The sequence below is a fragment of the Chelonia mydas genome, chromosome 10 (assembly GCF_015237465.2).
Source record: "Chelonia mydas isolate rCheMyd1 chromosome 10, rCheMyd1.pri.v2, whole genome shotgun sequence".
Classification (NCBI taxonomy): Eukaryota; Metazoa; Chordata; order Testudines; family Cheloniidae; genus Chelonia; species Chelonia mydas.
Window position 1 is genome coordinate 81,861,592 of NC_051250.2, and position 13,505 is coordinate 81,875,096.

The window sequence follows — 13,505 nt, forward strand, 5'->3', positions numbered from 1 at the left end:
GTTACAAGATTAATTGCATAATAGTGAGGTAACTCAAAAAGGGCCAAAGCCTGAATACCTTGTACACCCAAAACCCACCCAGTTATCAGCAATAATTATGGGTTGTAATTAGCTATGTATGATATTCTAAGATCAGAGTAGTATTTAATTCTTGTCATTCCACCCCATCATAGAATCCAACAAAATGAAAAACGGGAAAAAATCTGATTACATCTAAGAACACAAGATGGAAAGATTATGTAGATCAGAAGTGTCTGACATTTTTATACGCTTAATTTTTTTAAAAAGACATTCTCTCAGCAAAGCAGGATTATAATTATAAAAATCAGATTTGCAGCATGTTAACATTCAAGTATTTAATATGTATTATGGAGCAGTCTATACAGATTATTTTTGTTGTTCATCTAGGTAGTACCAAATCACCAATTTTCCCTACATTTCCTAGAAACCAGATTGCAATATCTCACATTCTAATTTTCCTCAGTGATCTGAAATCATGACACAGATACATGTATAAAATGAAATGTGTACTTTGGCTTAACCAAAAAGACCAATTTTGTAACAGTTTTACTCAAAATGGCGTAAATTAGAATGCAAATGCTTAGGAAAATGATTCTAATTGGTGGAAACCTTGTACCATTTTATTGAGTGACAGAGAATGTCCATGATTAACTTATTCAAGGTAGTTCCATTATGCTAGATTTATTTAGCAATGAATAAAAAAAATCCTAACAAGGTATAGCATATTATTTATGGTAATTTGGAAGAAGTTCCATTCTGAAGAGGAGTTCATTGTTAAATTAACTTTAAAAAGTCTTAGATTTGTGTTTGAGAGGGAGATTAAAAAATAATAATAATTTAAAAATTGTGGGAGAATCTTGCAGCAACTCAAACACAAACTGACCATTTTCAAATCTGTAAGGGTATCCATTATATTAGCATAAAAGCAGCAGGGGTGGGGGTAGTTCTGGGGTTCACACGTCTGCGCAAAAGCATATATAAAGGTAATGTTATGTACATTTTATTTCAATAAAGACATAAGACAAACAGCGTAAAGATGCCCAGATGCCCTAAAGATAAATACATTTAAAAGATTCTCATTAAAATGAATCTGTAGTATTTCTTTCCTGCAAGCAAAATACCTTTCTTTAAATACAAAAAAAATTTAAAAAAAAAAAAAACAGTATTCTGAATTGCAAATGCTTTTCACTTTTTTTTGCAGAAAATCTGCCATGATGACTTTTTTTTTTAATGAATACGGATTTTCCACAAAACAGGCTTGCTCTACATGCTAATTTTTTTTAACAGTTCATTGACACAATGTGCTAGCTACATACACAACAGATAATATAGTAAGAAAACACTCAACCTGATGAAAAGTTAAAATCTTCATTAATACACTGGAAAAAGTTGACATAACTCATGCCTTTTAAAATCAAAAATACAAAATTAAATGTTTTCCTAAAAAGATTTTCCTTATTTTAAGGACTCATTTGAAAATGAAGCTGCATGTAATTTGTACAATAAAATTGTACAAGTAAACAGGTAATATACATAAAAAATTAATTGACATACTTCTCAATTATCAGTTGTCCACCTTTAATTTCCAATACTGTACTTTCTTAACAAGCATACAAAATATCAAACTTCTCTTTAGAAAAAGTGCCGTTCTGTGACATCCTTTACACAAAAACAGTCCAAGCCTGTGGCATGTTAATGCAGTCGAGAGGCAAAGCATCCTAACTTTTACAAATTATACCTTCCATAAAAAGCCTCCTGAAAAGGAGAGTACACACCATTATAAAAATATCAACCTCTTGTGGTAGCTGCATTAGAGAACCAAGGCTTGAAGACTATTTCCATATAGCATAGAAAACCACTATGATAGCATATTAACTGCATTGGTGGCATGGGAGTGTACTGTATCACAGGATTATGCATAGTTACTATTAGGTACCTTCACTGTTACACAAAGTTTAAAACTGATTGAAACAAACAGCATAACAGGAGGTACCACCAGCCCATGCAAAACATCTTAAAATACTGAGCCACTGTGCAGAATACTTCATTCTTGGAGGAATCCGAAGGCAGCAGTAATTGATTTGCATCAAACCCAACAGGTGACCAAATAATTCTCCTTAAAGATTTGTATGCACAGTATAATCTGAGGTATTCTTTGTCCATCAATTGAGCGTGCCACTGCAAGATATTGTCTGTCCAGAGTACATGCCATCACAATGGTTTAAATATTCTGAATATTAGTAATTCTTATATTCTTATCTAGCCAGTCTCTTGATTTTTGAAAAGATTTCAACTACAGTAGAATATTACAGAAACAAAATATAAATGCAGGTATTTCTAAATGAAACTTACATGGACTAAAACTAGAGAATATTTTTAAACAAATATACAGTATGCAGGCAGACAAAGCAGGAAAACGGCCATTCAATTGTATAATAAAAAACTAATAAAATTTGGCTATTTCCAGAAAAACTATGAAGCGCCTCAACTAAAAGGAATGCATAATGAAATTCTAAGCTAATACAGGTCAAAAATGTAAAAAGGTTATAAACCTTAACAGGAAAAATAAAACAACTTTTACTGGCCATTCCTGTTGAAATGAGAATCTTAAAGTAACAGAAAAGTGGCTACAAACCCACTTAGAGCACCGAACAGAGAGAAAATAAGAGTCCATTTTCAATCTCTGTTATATCATAAAATCCTGTGTTTCTACAGGTCAAACTGCTGGTGGCAGAAACAGAATTCTTTATAAACTGCAGATGTCCTGTACATAAAAAAATTTCATTGGAGTTGCACTAGTTCTAAAGACTTTTCTGTTCTCGCCTACCTACTGTATTGTACTGTATGTATTCAATCTGAGATATAGAAAGTCTCTTTCTGTAACCCTTGATTACTGTTGGGCACCAAAGATAAGAAAAGCAAGACGGGGTACAAAAATGCAAAATTTCAACAGTAATGGCAATGTTTTTGTTTTAGTCCAAAAGGGTCCTGCATTTTCTCCCCCTTCAGTAATTTGATAAAAGGCTTGGTTTTTAATCTGGGGGTAGCAAGTCATGCAAGCGAAATCTGTCTCTGATGTGAGGTCGGACATCTTCATTCTGCAGAAAAAAATAAAATTACAGTTTTTAAAATAATAGAAGTATCTACATGTCAGATTTTAAGAGTTATGTTTTTAAATTATGTTAGTATACATAATAATACAACACCATTTACAGTGATTTATATTTTCAAAGAGCTTTACAACATTAACTAATTAACATTCACAAAAACCCAGTGAGATAAGTAGAATCTCAGTTTTACAAGTGAGGAAACAGATGTGCAGGTAGGCATATCACTTAACTGAAGGTCCCATAGGTAGTGTCAGAGCTGGAACTAATCTTCTAGCCATGTACTCAATCCAATACATTCTGCTTTTTACTAACAAAATAAGTACTCCCTATACATATTTTGGATTATTGTCCAGACAAGACAGTTTTGGAAAGTTCCTAAGTAAAACATTTTCAGAAGTTTCCAAGTGATGTAGGCTCCTAAATCACTTAGACTATTTTGAAATTTTACCTAGAGTGTATATGAAAAAAGATGAATACATTACTCACCAGCTCTACAAGTTTCTCCAGAAAAGGAATTAATTTTAGGAGTTCATTGTCATTTTTATCCATGAACCAGCTCTCTATAGGAATTCCATTTGAAAGCTAAAATAAAATCACAGATATGTTAATTTTTATGATGAATATCTCCAGAAAAGACCACTGATGACATAGTGCATTTTATGTAAAATATATTTTGTGCCAACAGAACTTAACAATGCATATTTTTTGTTCTAGAAGTTGTTTTAAAATCCACTTGTAAAAAATTTCCCTCCTTTGCACAAAACTGTTAAAAAGGAACACTAGTGATACTCTACATCAGTGCTGACCTAAATAGCACTAAAACCTCTGCTGGACTGAAATACATAGAAATGTTCAGAAAGTGTTCAAATACAGGCAGATACTGCAGACTTTTGTAAAACCAACGCTGACCCCAGTTTACATACACAAGTGAAGCTGAGTTTAACAGCTGCCCACTGAAATTAATGACATAAAACTGACAAAATTTGTATTTTGGTAATTGTTTAGAACATATAAAATTCCTTCAAAACCTAACAGCATTAATTCTGACATACAGAGTAAATACATTTTTAATTTCACCGTTTTGGACCATTTGAGTATTTCTGAGGAAACCCACTGCCCATGTTGACTGTTAACGGACAATTTATACGGATATTACCATGCAAAAGGCAGAGAGGCCCCTGGAAATAACTGCATCCAAACACCAGTACATATTAGTAACTGTTGACTAAGCAACTAGGTACCCAGAGGCTGTTCCCCTTCGCTCAGTGAAAACTACGGCTATAACCCCAGAGCTCTTGAAGCTCCTCATGCATGGGATTTCCCCAAGAAATACTAACAGATAAAGGAACTAATTTCACCTCCCAGATGATGCACAAGTTATGTGCCTTTCTGAAGCGCAAGTCCCTGAAAACCTCTGTGTACCACCCGCAGCCAGTGTACCACCTGAGCACTAATAAGCCTACTGGAGCAATTTAATAAAACTCCAAAGGGGATGTTGAAACGCTTTGTTAGTTATGACCCTAAGCACTAGGACTGGCTAGTCTAACCATTCCTTTTTACCATAAGGGAGGTCCTGCAGGCCTTTACGGGGTTCTCTCCCTTCAAGATATTTTATGACCACCAGCCACAGGGAATTTTGGACTTGCTCTGAGAGGGCTGGGAGGAACAAGACATAGGTGCTTTAAGTGTGATTCAGTACATCATACAACGATGGGAATGACTCAGGGACGTAGGGGTGTTCACCAGAGGAAATTTAAGAAAGGTCGAATAAGTGCAGGTGCAAAATTATAATGGAGGGGCATGACTATGGGTCTTTTACCCGGGTGACCAGGTCTTTTTACTGCTTCCTTTGGCCGAGTCAAAGTTAATGCCCAGGGGCAGGGTCCATTTGAATTTATTAAACAGGAAGGGCCAGTGGATGATGAGATAAAAATGACAGGCAGAAGGAAGGAAACCAAAATTTACCATGTGAATCTTCTTAAACCTTAGAAGACACAAGGAAAACCTGCTGTTCACTCTCTTCCCTACGGAGCCTGAACTAGGACTCCAAACACCCAGTGGCCAAAACCCGACACCAACTCTTGCAGGTTAGGCACTTACCGCTGTAAAGAGGAGGCAACTCTTCCAACTGACCAATGACTTTGCTACTGTATTTTAGTTCTGCCCAGGGAGAACACAGTTAATCCAACACTACCTAGAAACCACCTTGGGCTAACGTGTCAGGAAGAACCCCAGGCCCTTACCATGGAGGTGGTGGGACACAGTCTGAGAAGTCATGATCAAGGAGGTTGGGATAATCAGGGAGTCAAAAAGCGAATGGAAGAACCCCATAGTTGTGGTTCCCAAACCAGACGGTTCGATTTTGCATCAATTTCAGGAAAGGTAACTCCATCTCAAAATTCAATGCCTATCTGATATTATGGGTAGACAATTTATTAGAGTGGCTGGGACCAGTGAAGTACCTGAGCACTAATAAACTGATGAAGGATTTCTGACAGATCCCTTTATTCCCATCCTCGCAAGAGAAAACTTCTTTCTCAACCCCTTCAGGCATTCAGAACTCCAGGGAGTTGCAATCATTTTCCAGCTGTTTACGAATAAAACCATCAGTCTGCTAGGGCAGCAGTTCTCAGCTGGAGGTCTCAAGCCCTTTCGGGGGGCCGCAGGGCCCCGCGGCTGAAACCCATCAGCCCCAACTTTTCCCATACATTCATACTACATGCAGGCACCTCGGATGTTGACCTTGGCACCGTGCTCTTGCATAACTTGGAGGGGGGAAAAACACCTGATCCTATATCTGAGCAGGAAGCTATTCCATCAAGAAAAGGCTCACTCAGTTACTGAAAAGAAGGCATTAGTGATTCAGTGGGCTGTGGACTCCCTCGATATTACCTGCTGGGCAGCCCCTTCTCCTTAATCACAGATCATGCTCCTCTATGCTGACTCCATGACAGGAATGACTGGAACCTGCACATAAGGTGGCGGCACCTAACCCTACAGCCCTATAGCTTCAGGGCCTGCTCAACCAGAAAAGAAAAGCTCATCGCATGTGGCAAAACGACATCATACCAGCAGAAAAAAACGTCATACAAGCAACTCAAGGCTGAAGCCCAAAGGAAAATCCATGACATCAGAAATAAGTGGTGTCGAGAAAGGCCAAGGAGATTGAGCTTTATGCTGATAAACATGACATGAGTAGTTTTGTTTTTTTTCAGGCAGTAAGGGCCATTTACAGTCCATGCTCCCATGGATCCACACCACTCCGAGCCCAAGATGAGTCAACGTATTGTAAGGACAGCAAAGCCAGATGGAAGGAGCATTTTGAGTTTCTCCTGAACAGTGAGTCAACTGTCCCTGATGCCAGGATCGAATCTATACCTCAACAACATGAAAAAGAATCTCTTGCTGACCCCCCTCACCCTCAAAGAAGTAACACGAGACATTATGCAAACTAAGAACAACAAGGCAGCAGGGCCTGATGGCATACCAGCTGAAGTCTACAAGTTTGGAGGTGAAGAACTGGTAAGGAAGCTCCACAAACTTTTTCTTCATATCTGGTATTAGAAGAAGATTCCAGACAACTTAAGAAACGCTAACATTGTTACAATCATTAAGAAAGGAGATAAGTCAAGTGTGGAAACTATAGAGGCATTGCCTTGCTATCTACAGCAGGGAAAATTCTTGCCCGTATCGTCTTAAATCGATTATTTCCCCTTGCTGAGGAAATATTGCTGGAATCTCAGTGCGGTTTTAGACCATCCCGTGGGACAACCAACATGATCTTCGTTGCCCGCCAAATCCAGGAAACATCTCGGGAGCAAAATCAGGACCTGTACTGTACTCATTGACATCAGAAAAAGTCCTTTCCTTCAATTAACTTCAGGTGTGTTCTGGATCATGATCTTGGTTCAGAAGCCCAGCTTACAATATGAAACTGAATCGTGCTGACATCAGTTGTGAGCCGTGGATTTCCCTGAACTAGTGCAGAATTTATAGACAACAAAACTGTATCACTAGCTTTTGAACAGGTACTGAAAATGGTTGAGACCCCCCTGTGGCAGACTACTGTTTTCAACACTAGTTCTATTCTCTAATGTAGAGGGACTCTGGAGATTAATCTCTCCATTTCCCTCATGTCTATACAATTATGGAGACTGGATCTGAGAGAGAGAGAGAGCGCGCGCATATATTTGGACTAAATCTGGATCATGGAATGCATCTTGAACACCTCTAGTATACAGGAGTCTGATAGTTGTATACACTTCACCTCAATCAGCAATTTGTTTGCTCATAATTCTTCTACTAGTTCTGAAAGGGTGTATTTTGTGAACACGGCCCAAGTCAGAGTAGTCCTAACAGACTGGAATTTGCTGAATTTCTAAAAGAGGTAATTGATTGAGTAAAAGTGTTAAAGAATTAAAAATAATCAAAATACAAAGGAAATGTTGTGAGTATGGTGAAGTATTCTGAAGAACGTTTGCCACACAGAAATTCTTTTCACTTACATTATTTTATTTTTTAAAATTAAACTATTTTTGAAATGCTCAAGGAACACCTAAAATGCAAAAATGTTCCTATTAAAAAAGTACCCTACATATTTTGAGGTGAATTTATTACAAATGAGTGAGGTACTTTTTTTTTTTTTTTTTTTTTACACCTACCATTTTCTGAATTTACCTAGTTAAATTAAAAGTTTTTGTTTTCATTTTCAGAGAAGGTTTTTACAAATTCTAAAAAGTGTGACTATCACAAAAATGCTTACCTGATAGGCAAAGGCTTGTGGTGAATTATCAATTATGATCGTTTTTGAAAGATCTCTACCAAGGATATTTAAATCTTTTATATAATTTCCTTGTACACAAACACAATGCTCACGGAAAAGTCGATGCCTATGGGTTAAAGGAAAATTAATTAATTTAGTAACTTAAAAAATATGTTGCACAGAGAAAAGGAAAATTAAATGCTGCCAACTGTTATGGAAGTTAAAATCTTAACTTTTCTTTCTTGATGTGCTTAGCTCTTCTTAAGAACCTGCCCTTTTATAAACAGACTCTCTCTTTTGGGCTATTCTTTCATCATCAAAATTCTTAGCAAATAGGTAGACCTTATATTCAAGTATTGCCATGCCTTAACATGGAACTTGTGTGTTTCTCTAAACATATAATGTTTAAAACCAAAGAGAGGGATTAATAAAATTCTGTACTTTTTTTTGTAATTCATTTGCCCATGACAGTTAAGATGCAGCATCTGGCTGTCAGTGAGGTCCTGCTTTTTAACCAGTTTTCCAGATGAGCTGACAGAGGCATACAAGGAGCTCAAGTGACTTCCCAAGGTCACATAGTATGTCAGGGGTTAGCCCCTCAGTGGAACCCTGGCTTCCAGTCCTTTGCTCTAACCAGTAGAGAATAGAGCCTCCCGATCCCTGTACATGCCAAAATAGACAATATTAGAAGGAATGTTTTCTGTTGAATGTTACCTGTGTTGGCAATTAACCTATTTCAGTTACAACAACTTAAGAAAAGCCTCAAGGCCAAAACATTCCATCAACTGCTTTTTTCCCCCCAATTACCCTGCTCCCATTTAATTCAACAGAGAGAGGCTGTATAATAATTAGAAATGTTCGGATAGTGCTCAAGGAGTCAGGTTGTTTAAAGTAGTATTAAAAATACAACTGAAGCTTCATCACCTTATCAACTATAGAATAAACTGACTTTCAAATATAGGTTACATTAAAATCATATTACAATCTAAGTGCATCTTTCTAAGCTTTAAATTTTCTTATTATGACAATCTCTCTAAGGCTGCTCAACAACTTATGAAACCTGATTAAACAAAATTTTTAAAAAAAAGCTGTATCTGAAATGTTTAATTTCACAAAGGGGTGGAGCTCCCACTGTTACTATGGAAGAAAATAAGCTGACGGCTCAGTGACAAACAATTTGATATGTAAATTCTGAGTCATATGTGTGGAGTGCCTGAGAAGTTTACCTTTAGGCTAAAGTCAAAACTAATCAAGCCTTGATGTCAGCTTTTCAGTGGCATATGAATCACAAGTGTGGATCCAGTGCAAATTCTTAGAATTTAGTTCAGATGCACCAGCCCATTCCATTATATCTATCCTGTCCCAATAAGTTTAAAATTGCATTCTGAGTCATAAAAATTAGAGCTGTAAAAGACTTTTTCAGAGACTTGTGAAGTATTACATAGGTTACTCCCATTAAGAATGAGATAGCCATGTAACCTCCCACACATTGATGGGACAGATTCCTTTAATACTTACAATTACTATTTATGTTATTCATATTTGATTATATTTAAAGACTTTCATCAAAAACAAATTTATAATGCTGACTAAATGAGATAAAATGCATCTAAAAACATTTGTTTAGGTTTCCTAAAAAGAGTCCAAAAAGAATATTATTACTGCATGTTAAGGAGGACACTGGCATGATGAATATAACAGTAGTGAATCTGTGAATAAACGCCTTTTAAAAAGGTACAAGAAATATGTCCAGATTCCACACACCAATACTGAAGATCTATTTAACTGAAACTCACACAGTTTAGATTCCATAAATAGATAAAAAGTACTTCTGTATTTATAGTCCTTAAATATAAACTCATAGATTCCAAGGCCAGAATGGCCAATTGTGATCACTTAGTCTGACTTTCTGTACAACACTGGCCATACAACTTCCCTAACATAATTCCTAGAGCTAGGCTAGCATATGGCTAGGGTTGGCAGGATTAGTAAATGTCTGTAAATGTTGATTTCACCACACACACACAAACCAACAACAAAAATTTGCATTGTTAATAATCAAAAAATGTAGATAGGCAAAGTAAGAAAAATGCTGCTTGAAAACTTATTAGAGCTTGATTTGAGGGTATTTATTTTATATATTTTGACATGGGATGTTGACAGTTAGTGTTTTAACAGTTATAAAGCTTTAACTTTTTGAATCTTAATAGCGATCATTAAATTACTGTCTGAGAACCCTATTATCGGACTTTCCCATAACGTCCTGCAACCGTGAAAACTTAAATCAACAAAAATTAAAGAAAAAAATGCCTAAAAATAAACAGATATCTGTCAAATTATGAAAAAAATTAACATCAAATTCTGCCAGGCCTAAATATAGCTTTAGCTTGGATGCAGAATCTATACACGGTAAACCTTTATTATTATTTGTATGACTATAGCACGTAAGTGTCCCAATCATCGACAAGGGCTCTGCTGTGCTGTACATACAGGTAATAAAAAGACAGTCCCTACCCCACAGTGCTTAGTATTTACATAAAAATATCAATTAGGTGAAATGCTACTAGAATACTGAAGTTTTAGAAAGTATAAAATATTTGAATTAAAACAAGTTGATAATATATCTTTAAAGTCTTAAAGTAAATTATGATCGGTGTTCCATACTTTAAAAACAACAGGAGAAATCCTGATCTCACTGAAGTCAATGGGAGTTTTTCCATATACTTCAATGGGGCTGGGATTTCACCCTGTTTTCTGAGCTAACATGATGCAAATAAGAAGTTTACAAATGAGCTCTTGGGCATAGTATCTTGCATTCCCTAATCAGAGAAAGCGGAAATTATTTATTCCCTTTAATAAGGATATCACATTTCGGATGGATCCCTGAGGATTTCTCCTTTTTTTCTGCTTCAGCTTTCCCATCCAAAAAGTCTGTCATCCTTCCAGATGAGGATCACTATGCAAATCCCTCCAACATTTCCTTAAAAATCTTGAGGAATTATTCTTGAGCAATACAAGACACTCCCCTACATCATAGCCCAGGCTTCAGGTAAAGAGACTAGGAAATGAATAAGGCTAAATAACGGTTACCAGAATCATCAACAAATCATTTCATGCTTGAATGAAAGATGCAAATATTTTGATCCTGCAGATAATAGATTTAAAATTAGTTTTATGAATTGTCCTATAAAAAGTCATTTTAAAAAGTCATCAAATAATGAATTATTTTCTGACAAAAACAATTTGGTTTTCCTGATATACACTTAAAAATGAGTCAAATATTGATGATGTAGCAGAGAAAGAGGTGCTAGAAGAATTACATTTGTAATGAGTGGTTTCAGAGTAGCAGCCATTTTAGTCTGTATTCGCAAAAAGAACAGGAGTACTTGTGGCACCTTAGAGACCAACAAATTTATTTGAGCATAAGCTTTCGTGAGCTACAGCTCACTTCATCGGATGTAATGAGTAAATCTCAAATATGTTATGATGGATCAAGGGATACATACGCTTTAAGCGTCAGACTGGAGTACAAAAATGGCTAGGATTTATGTCGCTAGTATCCCTTGTACAATAATTCAATTACCTTTCTACCTCTCATTTTCCCGCTTCATGCATACACACTAGGTCAATTTAGTGAGGCACACTACAACGAAGAAGTTAATGTGTAATGATCCATTTATTTTTCATAAAATTATAATTAAGAAATCAGTTATCCTAACATTAGATATTTATACGAGTTTTTAATCAAGTTTACCTGACCAGTTGCTTTTTAGGATCTAGTATGTTCAGTAACTTGTCTGCATACACCTTCTTAGAAGCAGTAAAAAGAATGATCTATAAATTAGAGGAGGAAAATGTTGCATCATTATTTAGCTTCATATATAAATGAGTAAATATAATATAAAAAAAATTTCAGGGACATATGTAAGTATTATTACCTCATAAATCTGAGACATACGTTCCAGGAATTCTCTGAAGAACGGCCTTAACCGCACATAAACCTATAGAAATAAGAGATGGATTTAAATAAATAATACAGAAAGATTCGAAGTGGCTTTACTGTAGGGACAGTTGAAGCTATAGACAGTCTGTACAGATTATTAAAGAAAAATGGTCATTATGAATACACTGAACAGAAATGATAAATTACTCATATAGTAATATTTGAGTATTCAAAATATTTCAACTAACTTGCAATATGAGTGAAAAGGTAAAATGGTAAAGTAATCTTTAACTGACTTACTGGAAAACTTGATGCAGTCAGAAATCATTTTAAAAATACAGGAACCAGGTAATAATTTCTTAACTAAAAATTGTATTTTGCAACTCTGATCAATCTGCTTCAGGTTCTGTCAGTCAGCAGCCACACGTTACAAGACGATGAGTGTCAACATCTAGTTAGTCAGCCTTCTCAATGACCTTCTTCCATTAAGAATTACACATCTGATACACGGGTATCAGAAGCCAATAAAGAAGTTCCACCAATTCAAATGCCCCAGGCTGACAAAACATAAGCATACCTAGTAACTCAGTAAAAATGTGTATGTGTGTCTATATTATATGGAAAAGGAGTACTTGTGGCACCTTAGAGACTAACAAATTTATTTGAGCATAAGCTTTCTACAAGCCATTACCCTCTGATCCCACTGAGGGTTACCAAAAGAAACTACACCTTTTGCTCAAGAAACTCCCTGAAAAAGCACAAGAACAAATCCGCACAGACACACCCCTGGAACCCCGACCTGCGGTATTCCATCTGCTACACAAGATCCATAAACCTGGAAATCCTGGACGTCCCATCATCTCAGGCATTGGCACCATGACAGCAGGATTGTCTGGCTATGTAGACTCCCTCCTCAAGCCCTACGCTACCAGCACTCCCAGCTATCTTCGAGACACCACTAACTTCCTGAGGAAACTACAATCCATCGGTGATCTTCCTGAAAATGCCATCCTGGCCACTATGGATGTAGAAGTCCTCTACACCAACATTCCACACAAAGATGGACTACAAGCCGTCAGAACAGTATCCCCGATAATGTCACGGCAAACCTGGTGACTGAACTTTGTGACTTTGTCCTCACCCATAACTATTTCACATTGGGGACAATGTATACCTTCAAATCAGCGGCACTGCTATGGGTACCTGCATGGCCCCACAGTATGCCAACATTTTTATGGCTGACTTAGAACAACGCTTCCTCAGCTCTCGTCCCCTAATGCCCCTACTCTATACTTGCGCTACATTGATGACATCTTCATCATCTGGACCCATGGAAAAGAAGCTCTTGAGGAATTCCACCGTGATTTTAACAATTTCCATCCGACCATCAACCTCAGCCTGGACCAGTCCACACAAGAGATCCACTTCCTGGACACTATGGTGCTAATAAGTCATGGTCACATAAACACCACCCTATACAGGAAACCTACTGACCGCTATTCCTACCTACATGCCTCCAGCTTTCATCCAGACCACACCACACAATCCATTGTCTACAGCCAAGCTCTACGATACAACCGTATTTGCTCCAACCCCTCAGACAGAGACAAACACCTACAAGATCTCTATCAAGCATTCTTACAACTACAATACCCACCTGCTGAAGTGA

At 36.8% G+C, this 13,505-nt stretch overlaps 1 protein-coding gene across 2 annotated transcripts in view; it reads right to left on the reverse strand.

Moving 5' to 3' along the window:
* Positions 1-1,005: 1,005 nt before the first annotated feature.
* The window catches only part of CTDSPL2 (CTD small phosphatase like 2), a 72,515-nt gene continuing 60,015 nt past the window's right edge, over positions 1,006-13,505 (reverse strand). For both annotated transcript variants that reach the window (XM_037910759.2, XM_043523758.1), the window contains 5 exons: positions 11,832-11,894; positions 11,648-11,727; positions 7,894-8,020; positions 3,618-3,713; positions 1,006-3,119 (listed from right to left, as the gene is read on the reverse strand). In XM_037910759.2, coding sequence (XP_037766687.1) covers positions 3,054-3,119; positions 3,618-3,713; positions 7,894-8,020; positions 11,648-11,727; positions 11,832-11,894 — 432 coding nt within the window. In that variant the 3' untranslated portion in view covers positions 1,006-3,053. The remainder of the gene's footprint in view (positions 3,120-3,617; positions 3,714-7,893; positions 8,021-11,647; positions 11,728-11,831; positions 11,895-13,505) is intronic.